General features: G+C 32.4%; 1 protein-coding gene across 2 annotated transcripts in view; it reads right to left on the reverse strand.

Moving 5' to 3' along the window:
* The window catches only part of LOC117237056, a 91,622-nt gene that overhangs the window by 5,154 nt on the left and 67,070 nt on the right, over positions 1-19,398 (reverse strand). For both annotated transcript variants that reach the window (XM_033500658.1, XM_033500659.1), the window contains 7 exons: positions 12,163-12,395; positions 10,772-10,983; positions 9,893-10,107; positions 8,403-8,606; positions 8,195-8,311; positions 7,021-7,305; positions 5,503-5,998 (listed from right to left, as the gene is read on the reverse strand). In XM_033500658.1, the coding sequence (XP_033356549.1) occupies positions 5,503-5,998; positions 7,021-7,305; positions 8,195-8,311; positions 8,403-8,606; positions 9,893-10,107; positions 10,772-10,983; positions 12,163-12,395 (1,762 nt within the window). The remainder of the gene's footprint in view (positions 1-5,502; positions 5,999-7,020; positions 7,306-8,194; positions 8,312-8,402; positions 8,607-9,892; positions 10,108-10,771; positions 10,984-12,162; positions 12,396-19,398) is intronic.

Genomic DNA, 19,398 nt, shown 5'->3' on the forward strand with positions numbered 1-19,398 from the left:
CCTCGCTCGGTACGCGTGCGGTACGTTATGACGGATCTCGCTATAGATCGTTGTCTCGATGGAAGAATTTAAAAAAGAAAAAAAAATTTTTTATTCTATATTTTCGACTTCTTTTTTCGCGTAGAATCACCCCCTTTCCGCTTGTACCACCACTTACCAACCACCCTGTATATCTCTATATTGCATAAGTTGACATATAGTGGAAATATCCAGTTTGTGCAAACCTATAACATAAACCAGCAAGCAAGAAACATCCAGTTTGCTCAAGTTCGTATAATTCACGAGCAAAGTCAATAGGCTGATCACGTGCCGGTTTATTTGATTTAAACATTGATATTATCGAATCGAAACTATCTCTTGAATGGCCTTGTTCAAAAGTGTTAGGTCATCTCGTATTTTTAATAAAATGTTGGTATTTGGTATAGATTATAAATTTTCAATTACAGGCGTGTTTTAATAAAATCATTATGTATATTAGTAGTGTATAATTTCGTCACTGTATAAGTACTATTTCTTGATGTCTTTATTATATATTTAATTTTTTCCAATTTTGAGCTAATGTAATAACTGTTTTACGACTTTTGAGCGATGATGTACAACGTCCCTCGGCAACAAGATTTGAACGTGAAAGAGTTAATAAAAAATCAGTGCGAATATCAGTTTAGAACAACTTTTCATGCGAATTGAGTTATGTTTAATAGTCAACAAAATATTATTATATTTCTTCCACTAATTACTTGTTTGTAATTACTTTGTCCTATTTAAGCTATCTAGCAATTACTTTTTCTTCATTTATTCAAATCACGAATCATTATTGATCGATGGGCAAGTTATCTTAATTCAGAGACAATTACTTTTCAGAAACTGAGCAAATTTTTTCATAGAACACTTCATCCCATCAAACTCTAAACTTCCCACTATACGTATATTCTTCCCTGTAAATCAAATCTCTTCCATTAACGAAAAGGATAGTGCCCAGTCCTATTTAAACGATGTGCTAAGAGAACAGTATACACAGATGAAGCTACTTGGGGGGGAAGAAAGTGCGTGAACGCTGCATTGACGTGTGTGCGTCCGGAAGGAGAGGAGAAGCTTTAAAAATACACTTCGTGGTGAGCTGTGGTGAACGAGCTATCGCTATATATGGGTGCTCATTATAAACGTTGCTCGTTTACCTTGACTAGTAATCACTCGCGAGGGTGGCGCATGGCGGTTGTAGTGGTACGTGGTGATGGTTGATGTAGTGGTGGGCGGTGGTTGCGTGGAGGGTGAGGGCGATAATGGTGGACTATATATGTATGTATATATAGGAAGTAATTGTTTGATAATCTTAAAGAGAAGGGTTGGAAAAGTATCCAGCGCGATGGGCCGCCGAGAGACCGAAGGAATAAGGATGATCGGTGCCGCGGCGAGCCGTCAAGTCGCGGCGCCCCAGGTGCTGGTCGGGGAAGGGCAGCGCCAGTAGCGTATACCAACGCGAGGGCATCCCGGTATCACCCCTTCCAAGGCCACCACTACCGCCACCCCTCAACGCACCAACCCCACCAAGCCCCCTGCGGCGCCTTCCTCTGACGCTGCCACTGCCGCTAGCCACCGCAACGCAAATGGGCTCAGTGTTAATTGTTATTTCTTGATCGTTACCTAGTTTCCTCCGATCAATCTTTTCCTTTTTTTTTTCTTTTATTTTTTCCACTTCTTAAAATTATTTCTTTTTTGCGAACGTTACTATTTCTTTTTTAACACTTTGTGATCGTATTCAGCTGAGATATGGGCACCGTGCTAGTTGGGATTAATTTTCATCGAACGGATACTAGTAATTAAATTGCGGATTTTTACGCGTTTTCATTTTATGCAAATTCAGGGGCGTAAAATGTATAGAATGTGCGAAATAATGTGCGAAAATATATAAAATAATCCGAATACTGTGCTCATTATAACACATATATCTGTCTTGATTTTACTTCTTTTTAATTATATTGATATATGTCAAGAAAATATGCAAAATATGAATTTGCATAAAAATCCGCGGTTTACTAATGATATAACAGCACGAAATATCCGACGAACCAAAATGAAATTATCGCTATTTTCGATTTCAAAGTATATACAGGGTGGTTGGCAACTGGTGGTACAAGCGGAAAGGGGGTGATTCTACGTGGAAAAAGAAGTCGAAAATACAGAATAAAAATTTTTTTTTAATTTTTCCATCGAGACAACGATCTACAGTGAGATCCGTTATAACGAGACGCGATAAAGTGCACGCGCACCGACCGACAATTCAAAGTCGATTTTCTCGAAAACAAAGCTTCAAACGAAAAATTTTTATTCTATATTTTCGACTTCTTTTTTCGCGTAGAATCGCCCCCTTTCCGCTTGTACCACCAGTTACCAACCACTCTGTATATATATTGTATCATTCAGTTTTCTTTTTGCTATTTTGGAGCATCCTTTATCAAATAATTCAAGATAAGAAAATACTTAATTGCATTAATTTGCAGAATCCTATTAAGATGTATCTTCGAAGTGAAATATGTTGTCAATATGAAAAGTTAATATGATTATACAATTAAAACGGTTCTTTTTTTTTTTGGTAGCTGAGAATAAACATACGACCACAAAGGGTTAATGCTGATAATTTTTCTCTTCCCGTGAATGATTGTTTTATTGGTTGGATTAACCCTTTCGTTGCTGAGATAATTTTTAAATGTAAATCTTCATCTGTTAATGTATGTAACAATTGAATTTTCATGGCAAATATATCGTTAAAGAAAAGTGAGTATTTTAGACATTATACACTGCGTCCCATAACTATAAAACCATTCTAAACTCTTCAATTCTTATACAAATAAATTAAAATTATATTCGAAAGTTCAAAATCGAAGAATTAAGCTTATTGAAATATGATATTACGACGAAATATAAAAATTATAATACAACATATAAAAATTGAAAGTTTTTGGATGGTTTTATAATTATGAGACGCAGTGTATAAATAGATTTGTTAACTTTTTAGATTATACAATGTAAATGTTGAGGTAAATGTTTTATACTTTAAACTTTGTAATTTTCGATGTTATAGTTAATTACAATTTTTGTTGTATGTATATCGTGTATAAAATAGGTAATTAACAGCAATGAAAGGATTAGTTTGAATCTTCTATGTAGACAAGTTTGTCTACTTTTAAATTTCTAACCCTTTCGTCATGGAAAATAATCTACAATAATTTGTTCTCTTGAGAAAAAAAAATATTGTACGCAATCACATTAATAAATTATCTTTGAATGCTTCTTTTGAAAAGAATAGATCATGTTAGTAATATCAATTTTAAAGAATTGTAATGAATATAATTAGGGACATGTATGGTTTGATAAACAAACATGGACTTTCAATTTAGAAAGTGTTAATCACCTGCGAAAGGGTCGATCATTTTGCCGTTTTTTATAATTGTATTCTGTTATAACAAAAATTAAGAAAAATCTTGTTCTACATTTTCTAACACAAAAATCATATGTATGTCTTATGTGAATTTTTTAATCAAACAGAATAATTCATATTTTGGTCAAAGATGCAATAGAATCTCTCATTTGAATTTCTGTTAAGAATTCGTGTTAAATCATTCTATAAGGTACATCATTTTTTTATAATATATTTTCTGTTCTTCCTCCTTTTTTCAAGATCAGATTACTTTATATGAATTCAATGATAATATAATGTTCTGTATTATAATTTCGAAATTTCAATGATTTCAATGTCTGCAAAAACTAACGTTTGGACTAAAACTCCATTAAAAAAGAAATTGCGATTCCTATGTCTCTAAAACGTATGAAACTAAAAAAAAATATATATATATTGCATTTCTAAGAATTCTAAAGTTTCCAGTCTTTCGAATAATAAAGATTCTGCAATATTTCTTTTATCGACCAAAACCTGGAGTGTAGTTCGTTGTAAACTTTTAAGCTGCATCGAAAATAATTTACAATGCACATCATAAAAGTGTAATTTAGATATGGATGGAAATTTTCCAGAAGATATCTTGGTCTAGTAATGTTGTATTTTTTCGCTTAAAATGCAACGTTTTACAGTATGCTGCTTAAAAACAACATTTATAATATTACCAGTCGACGATATTAAAAACAAAAATATAATGGAAATTAAGAGGGCTTGGAGGTTATTGATTTTTACACGTTTTCTTCTGCAAAGACTGTTTACGTAACAACTCTTTGTCACACTAATTATAATGCCCGGAATGAATTACAAATTACAATATTTCGAGGGAGCTACGAAACGCGAGTTTAGATAAGAAGAGAATAGGCAAGAAGACAGGTGAAAGAATAAAGAAAGTTTAAACAAATGTAGAGTAAGCGATACAATATACACACGTAGGGTCAAAGAGCGAATGTATTGTATGTATATAGAAGCTATAGTTATGCATAGTCTGTCCAAGAAATAATGCCTGTTAGAGAAGTCGAAGGCAATACAATTTTTAAATTGCAGATAGCAAGAGAACGAGATGATTACCAATATAACACGTTTCATGACACAAGAATCTAAAAGTCAAAATGGGAACAATGTAACATGCATCTACGCTACGTATATTTGAATATTTACGGTAATTGATAGTGAATGGTAATGACGAGAAAACCAGTCTTTTAAAAAAGTAGGTTGCCATCGAGCCATTAGAGAATTAGTAAGAAATTTCCTCCTTGTAATAGAGTAATACGATAAAAGGAAGTAATATATGTGTAAGAGTAATTTTATTAGCTTCCACCATTTATATCTTAACATTTCTATTCATTTGAAGTGGTACGTCAGGGATTAAATTTCATTTATGACATTTGTTTAATTCCCATAACTGATAATATGTGAAAATATCAGGATATTTCTAATTTTAGGAAGTTCAATTGTAGATATTAGAAATTAAACGAAATTAAACAAATCCCAAAGACTAAAAGAAATGTATTTTGCTACGAAATAAACTTTTTCAGTATTTAAAAATTTCAAATCAAGTTCTATGCATGCAGATTTTTGCATTTAATTTTCCAATTAATGCAATGCAAAATATTTAAATTTCTTTCCTAATTTTAAAATTCAACGATTAGAAATTGAATGTTAATTTCTATCAAACATTCAAATTTCCATTTAAACAAACACAAATTATTTCGTTTCAAAATATAGAATTGAAATTACTAGACGATTAAGTAGCATATTAACTCGTCACTTACATGTCTTCTCCTCTATCCTTACTCATAATAAAACAATCTCTCTAGAAAATAATCCTCAAATTGCTCTCAGCAACGAATGAGAAACGAATAAACAACGCGCTAGAAAACGAGCAAAACGTAACAAGCAAATAAAAACAAAGACAAATATAATCTGACATCACAAAACAGGCGTTACTTTTGGTGCAACCAAATCACAGAAATCAAAAGAACCGACAGCAACTCGATAATGCCATCATTCTACACGCGATTCGCGGATTTAGGTGAGTGATTTGCTTTTACCTGCGTATGAGTATTACAACGGTGGTGATTACAGCAGCAAGGAATACGAAACCACCGAAGACACCCAAGGCGATCACCGCGCCTAGATTTAATTTTGCTTGATGAGTGTTACTCGATTGGTCGGCGTTGTCCACCCTGAAAGGTCCAGAAGGTTCAGGAACACCAGTTCCAATGCCGGCCTGAGCATTGTCCACTCCACTGCCAGAAATTTCGTTGTCCTGAGGATGATCGTTGGTGTCGTCGTTCAGAGGTGGCGACGGAGGCGGTGCTGGTCTCTGAAGACCAATATTTGGTTTCCTTGCGATGGTTTCCCGAACCGTTGCGGGTAATTCGGCGGTGCTAGCCACTCTTCGTGGTGGCACAGAGGTGGTTGTGGTTGTGGTCGTCGAGATTGTTGTGGTTCGAACTCGAGGTGGTAAGAACGTGTGTCGGGTTCTGCTGGTCGTTGGTCGCACGGTTGTTCGGGAAGACACAGTCACGGTGGTACGTGGTTCTTCTGTAATAAAGAAATTTTGGAGACGTTGGTTCTCTTGTAATTCTAATCTTTCACATAGGTTCTGTTAAAGAAAATCTAACGGTTATTATTATTATGTATTATCATAATCCCTTAGGAATATCTATATTCCCAGTTAACTCGCTTCTTTCTTTTCTTTAGAATAAAATTTCTTTTATCCTAAGTTATCTTGGACCTGCTGTATTGGTTTGAATTAAAAGAGCCTTTTTGTAATTCTAATTATAATATATTAGCGAACGTATAAACATAGCTTTAAATTGATAATGAAAAAATTGAGTACATTTTTGATTAAATTTTGTAGAGTAAGTCGGTCCTTAAGAGGTTAATACGACAGAAGATTATTGTTTGCGATCTCAACAAAAAATTAAATGTAAATGATAATCTACACACATCGCTATTGAAATTACTGAAATTAATTATTGAAATTGTTGCAACTGCAGTTATTGCAGATATATTATAATACAGATTTCATACGAATTATATGTAATTTAGTTTGTAACAATATTTTGATAATATACATAAGCATTTATATATGCATCTACATACATATATGTATTATACAATTTTTATATACACACATATATATAACAGTCAAGTACACACACAATGATTAGGTAGAGTTTGGTTGAAAACAATACTGTTGTAAATCAAAATACATTTTGAAATGTATATAAGTATATATTAAAACAATTATCAATTATTTATTAATTCTTTGAGTTGCTACGCGCATAAGAGGTATATGCACAAATGAATTTAAGTTCCAAGTATAAAATAAATATCTCATAAATTGGATTGAAAAACAACCTTTGAATATCCTCATATTATATCATTTACGTTAATAAAGATTCAATATTTAATTATGTAAATATGTATGCATGTACATGTATGTATGTTAAATTATCCTCGTATTTGAAGATTGCAAACACTGCCACGATAAATGACTTGCTTTTCTAAAGAAATAATCAAATTTGTATTTATTGCATAAAAATAATTAAATCACATACCCGTACAAGTGGGTGCGACATGATCATATAAGCCAGTGGGCAAGCATAATATTTGTCGGAAGCCAGAAAGTCTGTAACCCTTCTCGCAAGTGTATGTAACGATACTGCCTACGAGAAGACTTCGACTGAAGTTCGTTTTCGATGGTACTGTCTCGGTTTCGTCGATTTCATCGATTTGAATGTAACTATGTGGAACAGGAGCAGGAGGATCACACAAAATTGGCTCGCAACGTGGTGGCGGTCCATTCCAGCGCTCGTCGATATCGCATGTCAGTCTTGCACGACCTGTAATCGGAACAAATTATTAATTCATTGTAATTTATTAATAAGCTATAAACAATGTCTATGTAGTGTTAAATTAAAAATGTAAAGTCTATTTACATAAGTTATACATATTCTTCTATATTATTTTTTATAAAACCGTTTTATAACATTTTTTTATGAAATATTTTGGCTTTAGTACTATATATCGGAGTTTTATTAATAAATCTTGTAGCGTTTAATGTCTCATAAAAATCGAAAATATTTTGTTTCAATTTCAAATTAGAAATCTTAGAGAAAATATAAAAATCTGATTATAATATATTATTATAATGTATTGATGAGTATCTCGGAAATGTGCACATATTTATATTTATATCCGCTTAAATTGAATATACTCCATGAACTTCTTTTTACTTTTATTGCTTACGGTCGCACGAAACGCTTGTGTAGATTATTCGTAATACGGAGAAAAAACATGAAAAGGTTCATTGCATTACATTATTACACTATTTATTCATTTTCATGAATAAACACTACATAGTGCAACTGACACACAAATTGATCAGTTGTGCAACATAAAAATTCTCATGTTAAAATCACGCACACGTTCAAAGCTTATCCTCAATCAGATTAATTTCAATCTCTACCATAGATCTCTAAAAATTCAGCCACGCATGATAAACCAATTTGAACGGTTCTAGAATCAGGAACAAAATCAAGCCGCAACAAGAGGATCAAGACACAATCAGAAAGATGATGTCATCGCGATCCAACACCAACTAATATTCTTACCAATTTCCTTGAAAATGCTCGTTGGCGAGGCGTTTCAACACAGGTATCAAAGTATTAGCCACAAACGATAGCCATTTATCAAAGAGAAATAATGGTTAACGCCAGGATAAATTCTTACCAGTCATCTCGTATCCTTCATCGCAGGAATAAAGCACCTGACTGAGATAACTAACGGTATTGTTGATAAGTGTGTAACCTCCGTGTTTTATGTTCGCTGGATAACCGCACTCGATGCCTGAAACGAGCAGAATGTTGAATTTAACATCGATAGGACGATCGTATATGGTTTACCGAGTGGCCTCTGTATCTAATTCTTGCTCTCTTACTTTTGCACACCGGTGGAAACTCGTTGTAGAAGCCAGTATCGAGGCATGTACGAGTCGACGGTCCTATAAGAAGGCTGCCGGCGTTACAAGTGTAATCCACCGTCGCGCCAACTTCATATGCGCTTCCGGAATTCCGATCTGTCGTTGTGGTCACCGTCATCGTTGAATTCGGAGGCTGTTCTGGTCGACCACACGCTCGTGGTTCTAAGAACAAACAAAGAATTCCTTGCTTTTACATGTTGTCTCGCAGTGTTTGTTCGAAGAAAGTGACCAAGTATGGAATAGTATTTACCTAATATAGAATAGAGACATTTATAAAAATCTGATAAATAAATTATATGAATCAAATCTGACAGATGACTTATCTGTCAAACGTCAGTAGGCTCTCTCACTGCCTCACCTTGGCACCGTTTATTTTTCCAATGACTTTTCTCGCGATACTCTGGTGGAGAAAAATAGCACATGACGAAAGTATTGGTCCAGAGTTTTCAAAAATTTTATAAGCAAAGTGTCTTAATTAATAAGGAGAATAATTAATGAAAAGAATACTCTTTGTTCGTTTTCCTGATGTTAGGCTTCCAGTAGTTGAGTATCTATTTCTTATTAGATATAATTTATGCGTTTTTTAATGTTAGTTCAAAGATTGCTCGTAACGTTAGGAATATGAGACTGCTCTTAAATTGAGTGTGAATATATGATTGAATACCCATAAAAATCTTTTATTTCTTGCGACTGATTTTATATGAGTAACATTTAAAAAACAAGATAATATTCCATACATTTGGTTACTTTTCTCTACTATCATTTTCAGAATGGACAAATAAGATCTTCATTTTTTATACATAAGCCTTTCGACAACCATAATGATCAATTCCATAAGTTCTAAGATACAAAAAGTTGATGATGATATAAACATTATTTTTTAAATCTACCACAGAATTTACTATTATCAGTATCATCTTTTTGCGATAAATGAACTGATGGAAGGAGATCATTCGTGTCTTGAGAGTTGAACGTTAATCGTGTACTTGTGTAATGAAATTGCGAAATGAACAATAAGCCAAGTTGTTCAGTTTAGCTTTTGAGAGGCTCACATAATATTTTTCACCTTTTATTTGATATCATTTTATTCTTTAAGCACTGCTAACGAAAAATTAATGGATCTACTATACTATTGCACCAATCAAGTAAATAAAAGCGGAGAAGTTTTATAAACTTAATATATCAACATGCTATTCGTATGATACCATGACGTACTCTAAAAATTGATCTTGAATAGTAATTAAAAAACAATGTAGAAACACAAGAAGTGAATATAAAAGACAATGTGATATGAGAGAAGGTCCTCTGATTGTTTTGTGCAATATATCATCATGTACGTATTAGGATACCTATAAAGAATTAAGTATATATATTTCTATAGTAATGAAGATGACATTTATACAACCATTGCGTAATTCGATAGTAATGAGAAAATACTTGGTACTCACGGTGTTGACAGATGAAATTTAATCGAGCTGTGCAAGGGGTATCGGACCAAAGCCATCCTCTACTACCATCATATCGAGCACAGTCTTCTTCGCTGCCTTGAGGTAGACTCCAGAAAGAAACAGAAACTTCGTCGCCGCTTCCTGTCCACCTCCAAACCGTACGATCCTTTTGATCTCTTACTGCACCCATCCAGTATTGACTCGAAGTATCACTCCTGAATAAAGATAAGGTATATCTTTTTAGAAATGTTTGTTGAAAACTATCTTTATGGTAATTGTATATTTTATGCTAATTGAAATATACACGGACAAACACGTAAATGGAGAGAAGCTTTATACTCAATTTAATTTATTTTGTAATTGTCACTCGAAATAGAAATTTGAAAGACGTTCTATTTTTATTATGCCTTAAGGTACAAGAGATGTATTTTTGAATTCTATATTAAAAAGGAAGAATAGAAACGAAAGTCTTCACTCTAATATTACTTGTATTTATGAGTACGAATTATGCTATTTTTATACTCGCCACTGTAAGCAATTTATGTAAGAAGTTAGGTTTAGTTTATTTCATGGCGGTAATAGAAGAAGTAATTTAAAATTACAGGCTACAAATAGCACAGTAAAATTGACTTGTTTTGAAGCTAAAGTGTTTATTTTGAAATTTTATTACTACTGCATAGAATAATACCTATACATTTCCTGTAGCATTTTTATCAACTATTAAATATGAAAATAACATTCTGATGAAAGTTGCCATTAGTATTAGATATAATAAATTGTCTTGTCTGATTATGATCAAATTGAACTAGTTACATCTTACAGGAAAAAGTTGAAAGCAGATAGCGAAGCGTAGAGGTGGACAATTAATGAATTCGATACCTGTGCCTCCTCCATAGTTCCCACGAAATAAACCCTTGTAACGCAGGATTGCTTTCATCCACTAAAGTACCACCTCGTGCACGACAGAATGCCAATGCTTCTCGGAATATCATCGGTTGGCGATTGTAGAATATGTAACATTTTCCATTGTAGGTTGCTGTCGAACCTGGTGGCTGATCTCTAAATTGTGGACATCTCTCAATGGGAAGAGCCTATACAAAAAAGTAATCACGTTTCATTAAACTATAAAAAAGAAAACCCCTAGAAGAGATAAAGAAGAATATACACGTAAGAAAAGAATAATCGGTATAAAAGTCAATATAAAAATCTTAAAACTCAATTTTTTCTAATAACTCTGATTCGTTGTAATTAGTAGAAAGTGTTAAAATACTGATTATATCTGCAAAATGAGTTACATTGTCAAAATATTTATAAGAAATGATAAATAAGGTACATACAGGGTGGTTTTAAAGAATATCACATTTCAAAAGACACTTTATACAGGGTGGTTGGAAACTGGTGGTACAAGCGAAAAAGGGGCGATTCTACGCGAAAAAAGAAGTCGACAATATAGAATAAAAATTTTTTTTAATTTCTTCTTTTTTTTATATATATATTACATTTTGGACCCTTTTACTTTCTTTTTTAATTTGCGATATAAATTGCGATATAAACGTGTCTGTGCTCAATCAATGTAGAGTTTAATATCAAAAAGGTTATAAAAGGATAGACAGATGTAGAATATAACAAATATTCAAAAAATAGATATAGAATAATTTATAGAATAATTAGAATAGAAAAAAAATTTTTTTTTTTAATTTTTCCACCGAGACAACGATCTACAGTGAGATCTGTTATAACGAGACGCGATAAAGTGCACGCGTACCGAGCGAAAATTCAAAGTCGATTTTTTCGGAAACAAAGTCTCAAACGAAAAATTTTTATTCTATATTTTCGACTTCTTTTTTCGCGTAGAATCACCCCCTTTCCGCTTGTACCACCAGTTACCAACCACCCTGTATAAAGTGTCTTTTGAAATGTGATATTCTTTGAAACCTGATTATCCATTTTTAACAATTGAAGGTCATATTAACTAGTCCTTTCTGTAGTAAACATAATTCACATTCATGAATTCATAATTTATTTATTTAAAAGCAACTAAGGGGAAGTTTCACGAAAGTTTATACTTTTATGAACACAATTTAAAAAATTGAATTTACGTGGAGATTTATTACACCTACTAAATATTATAATAATTATTATACGTAATTTTTATATATCTTTTGCATATTGTATACATTGTACAGATTATGTGACTTACAACAAAGCTATTTATATTTAGACTTAGATAATTTTATTCGTTTGGAACAGGTACAGCAAATTGATCATACCTGGTCAGTGTACACGAAGGCCTCACACAATGAAAGTTGCACTGGAACTGGTGCCGGTGTAGTTGCTTCCAAGTGTACGGAAACGAAAGCTCCAGGCATAGGCGGATTACAGGGCAAAAAAAGAGGTTGCCCTTCTTCGAGGGGACCGGTGAAACGATTGCAAATTGGATTCGTTCCCAAGTCCGGCCGATTGTTTCCGACACGAACAACAATTGTTCCGGGTATACCATCACCTGCAATCAGAGAACGTGTGAAAAATTTGAACTTAATATGTTACGAGTGATAGAAAGTGATTCAGAAATTGTATTTCTCGACAATTTAAAAGCAATCGAAGGTGGAAGCGAATACAGCACTGTTATTTGTGTATAATAATATCTTCAGTGAGTTATTGATATTTGATTTAATACATACATACATGTATAAAATGAAATACATATATAAAAGATCGAGTTTTTCATTGAAATATCAGTTTCTTCGAAAATGTAAATTAGGGGAACCTTTTTATTAATGCGCTTTGCGTACTTTTAGATTTATTTTACGTACTACTTTTATTGTTATTTAAATAATTTTTTGACATTATTATGGAAATTCATGTATTCTTTTCAGTCACTTGAATAATAATGTTAAATTATTAATTTATTTGTACGTTCGATTATTGCTTATTAAAAGTACCTAAATTTAGTTTCTGTGAGTGTGGTGATCGTAATTAAATACAAATATCGTAATTGCTAACGATAGAGAAAGTGATTTGAGAAGCAAAAATATGACGATTGCTATATATTAATATATTAGTATCCTATCGGTATTTTAATTCGATTTAAATAAAACGCCCGATTTCCTTTTGTTATAAATATTCCTATATTAATATTCCATTAAAACACAGTCTTTTATTACAGTGACTCAAAATCATAAATTGACAAAATCATTAGATAGAATCTAATGTCCTCAAATTAAAACTTCCATAATACAAAGAACAATTATTTCCACTGGCGAGATAAATTTGCCTTTATTTAAATGTGGAAGAAAATGATCGCTTGAAATTTCAAGTTTTGAAATTATTTCGTAACTGAAATATCTACATTGCAGTAATGCAGAATACGATAAATAAAAGACTAGAATCGACTAGAACGAATAGACAGAAAATAACCCTTTTATTTCTATCGATAAACTCGATTCTACTCACAAGCTTCCATCGATCAAACACGGAAGAAGAATACCCTGGTATTAAGATAATAAAATATGTTGTATTATATTACTGAAGAGGATACTTCAGAAACAATCTAGTAGAATGCAGTTCGCATCGATCTAGGCTTTCACTGGCGTCTCAAATTGCTATCCTGTCGCGGCAATTGCATTTGAACGGATAAAATCATCTGCAATAATCCGGTGCTCAGTAAGGACTACATCTTCCGACCTGGAAAACATTTCAGGTGTGACCAGATGGTCAAGTCGCCGCCGAGTTCATAGCCACCAACTCCAATTACATGCTTTCCACGTTTTGTCCCTTGTAATCGTCTTCGAAATGGCGACAATTTCTTGTTTACATAAAAAAGTATCCAGCCGGAGAAACTTCTCGAGTCATTCCGCGATATTAGAAATCGCGTTTCTAACGATGCATCGCTGCAGCGATAGTTTCCGCTTGTTTGAATTTGTTTAATATATATTTATTTACATGTTCATATGCTCATTTATTTATGTGTCAGTATAATTGTGTACTTATGAAATAATATACTTATTTTTATATATTTATACTTATATACAATATTCTTAATATTAATAATAATTTAAATTAATTCGTACAGTGTATTTGAAGGCGATTGTTGAATTTAGCGTGGATCAGATAGAATGTAATGTAATAAAGATAAAAAAATTTGTTCTGAAATCTTTCTCCGATTTTATAAATATAAATTTATATTTACATTATTTGCTAAATATTTCGCTTGTATTTTTATTTTGTTCCTGATTTATTTGCATACAGGTTGCGACTAAAGTATTTTACAGGCGAGCAGTAGACGATTCTTCATAAAAAAATAGATAAAAAATCTACAACATGTCACATTCGAAAAATACACATCTACGTATATGCAAATTTACGCGAGGATGGATTAACATTTAGGAAAGCTATCAGAATAATTCAAATTTGTGATATATCACTTATATAAATGATCGCTTGTAGAATTTTGTTTTTAAAATTTTTGGATCCTCATTCTACGATATGAGATTTAAAGCAAATTTATTCTTCTACCTTCTGGTTTTTAACATGTTCTGCATGTTATTGATACAAAAAATATGTATCAAACATTTTTTCGGGGACGATCTCTCATACTTTTATTAAAATAAACGAGTGCTGAATGTGTGAAACTGATAAAAGTGTATGATAAATAGATAATTAGGAATTAATAGATAAAATAAAATATCGTTAATAAAATTTCCTATTACGTTTTTCAGAGCTAATAACTTGTAGAATTTCTATAAGCATTATATACGCAGATAATAAGCTTTGGATAAGCAGAACTATAATTGAAAACTTTAATTTTAGCCTTTTAATTTATTTTTGTAACTTTCTGTTGTAAACAGCCTGTAGCAGATATAACAGGAAGTGATTACTAATGCAAAAGTGTAACTTTGCCTGCAAGAAATCAAATAAATTGAACAATCAAACAAAACAGGAAATTAAAAAAATATGATTGTTATCAAAGTGCTTCATATATTAAAAAAAGATTTCAAACAAACGCAAGAAACTAAAAATGGGATTTAAAAGATAATTAAAAAGAAGACATAACGTTATAAAAACGCGGAATAAACAGGTTTTATAATTAGAAAATTATTATTAGTGTGGAGGTTTCGTAAGTGAATTGATTAGTGAGTTGTGATAGATAGATTAATAGGTGATTGATACTTATACGTGATAATGGTAAATTGCATACAAATCTGAATCTACTTAAAAAATTAAAAAAGGGAAAGTCGGTGAAAAGATAATTGATTTTATATATACCTATATACCTAGAAGATCTTTCTCTCAGATCTTTCAATTAATGTTACTCAATATTTCCTTGTTTCTACGAGAAAGTGTTCTTACGTTCGCCAGTATCGTAACAAAAAATAAACTTAAATCTAATCCAAAAAAGTCCCAGTCAAAATTTAAAAATATTTATAGCTCAAATCTTTCGTACTTTTCCGCGCATGATCTATACGAGTCAAACGGTATTACATATACGTCACACGTATAAAACGATCTCTGTTCAAAATATACCACTTTTTTAGAAGAGTGAAGAAAAACACCGCACTCCATGCACGTTGCATACGTTGTATCTATCAAGTCGAGTATTAATTCGATTATAATTCTCTGATTATACGTTCTCGATCAAAAAGAAAAATTTCATATTTTATACAGGGTGGTTGGTAACTGGTGGTACAAGCGAAAAAAGAAGTAGAAAATGTAGAATAAAAATTTCTCTTTTTTTTAATTCTTCTATCGAGACGACGATCTACAGTGAGATCCGTTATAACGAGACGCGATAAAGTGCACGCGTACCGAGCCAAAATTCAAAGTCGATTTTCTCGAAAACGAAGCCTCGAACGAAAAATTTTTATTCTATATTTTCGACTTCTTTTTTCGCGTAGAATCACCCCCTTTCCGCTTGTACTACCAGTTATCAACCACTCTGTATATGTAAAAATATTTTAGAGCAGATGGTTCAAGATTTGATAGTGAACTTCAGGTCTATTAGTCTATATAATGTATATATAAATAGGTATATAATTCTATTAATCACAATCTTCACTATAAAACAAATGAAAACAAATTTTCAACAAACTTCTCTTTAACAAACGTAAACTTTTGTTCGAAACGAATTCACTTTTTTCCAAACAATTCGCTCTTGCTATCGATGAAGTAATTGCCTTTGTATTTGTCAATATCAAAATGTGACCTTTTATAAGCTATATTCCATGATTTTATTTTTTTAACATCTTTCTTTTCTTAACATATAGTATTAAAAATTTCATATTATACATGTCATCATATGTAATGCAAATTAATATCTATGTATCTCGAATAAAACGTTGAAAGCACATGTTTTTCGCATCTGATATAAATAGAAGAAAACTCAACGTCGTAGATCTAAATTCTTCTAAATCGTTCCTAAAATTTTGTTCCTAAATTCATCCTAAATTCTTCGTTATTTTATTACTCAGTGAAAGGCTTAAATATACATGTCACTTCCACTTAAAAATTTTAATACAGTTATTACATTTGCTTCAAAATCGGAAATAGTTAATTAATCGTTAAAACATATAAAGAAATGTTTACCCTGATACTTTATATGATAAATAAATTAATAAAGTGTAATTGAGGTATGTAATTTAAAGTTCGTATAATCCATATTAAACTATATTGAAACTTTATTAAGAACAGAATATGTCCTTAATGAGCGTGTACATAGTGCATACCCATACATCACAAATAAGTACTTTGAATCTTCAATTTTCAATCTTCACAGCCTTCACCTCAGAAATTCCTTTTTTGCTCACAGCTATCGACAAGGAAGTCGTTCGTTTCGCATTCTCCAACGCAAAAACATGAGCAATCTTTCGCGACTCACCTTTTGCGAGTTCGCTTTTTTTATTTTTTGAAATACCCGTGTGTCTCGAAGTATTCAAACTCGCGTACAGTAGCTCACGAAAGTATCTGAACATTTATGATTATTTTATTTATTTTATGTATACTCGTAATGTGCTATGTGTTATGACCATTATACCGATAGAATATGAAATTAATCAAATTTCTCTTTTACTAATTCGCTTAATTTCGAGACAAAGCACTAACCATATACATTATCAAATAAAATCCAATAATCAATAAATTTATTATAATCGTTCTAAATCGATCATCGTTAAAATTTCATACACCATCCAATCTTTTTTTAATTAATTTATTTGCTATTAAGGAAAGCAAGGTCTACGGTGGCTCATAAAAATATTGGAACATTTACTGTAAAAATTTGTATGAACACATTGCAGGTGTGTTATACAAAATTCTTTGAAGTTTTATTCGTACCGTGGTGAAACACGAGACACAACTATCGATGGCCATGCAGACAATATTTGGAATTAATTTGGAAATATATATAGAAATCTCAGATTATTTGCTGCAAATATTCACCTAGTAAAAAATTAGATGATCTCACTTAATGCTGTGGCTTATTAATAATGAATAACCGACTTTTCGAATACTTTGGTGATCTTTGCGAAGCGTATGCTTGCTAATTTCTCTGTACATTTTCAGATTCGTTTGAAAATTTACCAATAGCTAGCAATGAAATTTTAGAATGTTTCACATAATATAAAATATATTCAAAAAATGTTTTCGTAAGTGTTCAGATATTTTCGTGAACCACTGTATGTGGACACTTTGGTCGACTTGTTTTAATAATGACACGAATGTTACTAAAATGTATGAATTAATGGCAAACTACGGATCGAAAGCAACATTTACCATTGCTTGTGCAATCAATAGATAAATACCATCTAGCATACAAATTATTTATTTAAAACCTGATTAATGGCGTATTAAAACAAAATAGACAATTTGTCAAAGTGCTGACCGACTTCAGATAACATTACTGGGATTAATTATGATAGCTCTTCCACCAATTTAGAAGAAATTTCTCTATTTTATTTATGACTTGACGATTAAACGATTGAAATACAGGAGTTTGACATACGACGTTATACGATTAAACAATTATGAGCACATTGATATAGTTTAAAGAAAATCTGAAAATATAGGTATGTATAGCTATAGACAAGATATTTATTGCAAACATAAATTTTACTAAGCTTAGAAAATTATTGAAGCAATCAAAATTATCCATTACATTTAAGTAAGTCTTGATATTTAATGGGGCCATCTTTACCACTAGTTATACGTTTAAAACGGCTATTTACATACTGCACGCTCATTTTTTACTAATTATTCGCGATAAAGATTTTGTAACCTTTATATACAGGGTGGTTGGTAACTGGTGGTACAAGTGGAAAGGTGGTACAAGCGGAAAATTCTATTTTTTAATTTTTTTTTTTAAATCTTTCCATCGAGACAACGATTTACAGTGAGATCCGTTATAACGAGACGCAATAAAGTGCACGCGTACCGAGCCAAAATTCAAAGTCGATTTTCTCGAAAACAAAGCCTCAAACGAAACATTTTTATTCTATATTTTCGACTTCCTTTTTCGCGTAGAATCACCCCCTTTCTGCTTGAACCACCAGTTACCAACCACCGTGTATATTTCCAGATTAGTTTCAAATTCTAACTCTATAATACTATGACGATCATGTCTCGTTACGATACAAATAGAATTTCAAAATGTTCCATATAATACACGTAATAAATTCACATACGTTGTTTGTAAGCGTTAGAATTGTTAGAATATTTTCGTGAGTTACTGTACATTACTCGTGCTTTATATTCCAAAACGAATCTTCTTCGTGTCTATCGTCAAGGAAGTCGTTCGTTTCGTACTCGCCAACGCAAAAACACACACGATTCCCAATGAGTTATGCCAGAGCAATGGCATCGTGTTCCTCTCTGTTCTGGCGGAAACACGAGCGAGTTAGCCAGTGGCAAGCGATAACCGATCTCCAACGTAATTAAAATGCTCTGCTAACAGCTTCTTATCGGTACGTGACCGCGAGAAAGTTGCCGCTTCGTGTAAAATATCAATCAATTTAATTACGCCCCATGCGCGTTTACTGGCGAAACACGAAGATTATCGTCACGTACGAGTGCTAGCTGAATCGTGAAGATCACTTTTAAGAGGAACGCCTTTAGCATCGGGTTCCTATCTGTTAGGCTAACACGCGATTTTTGCATGCATAATGAAAGCAACGAAAGTATAATCGAGGGCATTTTGCTGGATGCTCGTTAGAGATCCAAGACTGGCTCAGACATGGCCAGTAGCTTTAATCAAGTGGCGCTGTTTCACTGCGGATAATTCATCAAAAAGCGTCGCTTTCGTCTACATTTTATCGGTAGTTCTCCAAAGTCAACGGTCTATATTCTGGTTTGCTTGCTACTGGGATAAAGCCGTGTCTGAGCCAGTCTTTAGACCCTGGCAGACGTAAAAAATATATCCATATCCTTTAAATTTGAAATATACAGGGTGGTTGGTAACTGGTGGTACAAGCGGAAATGGGGTGATTCTACGCGAAAAAAGAAGTCGAAAATATAGA

The sequence above is a fragment of the Bombus vosnesenskii genome, unplaced genomic scaffold, assembly GCF_011952255.1.
Source record: "Bombus vosnesenskii isolate JDL3184/JDL3185 unplaced genomic scaffold, Bvos_JDL3184-5_v1.1 scf7180000013355, whole genome shotgun sequence".
Taxonomy (NCBI): domain Eukaryota; kingdom Metazoa; phylum Arthropoda; class Insecta; order Hymenoptera; family Apidae; genus Bombus; species Bombus vosnesenskii.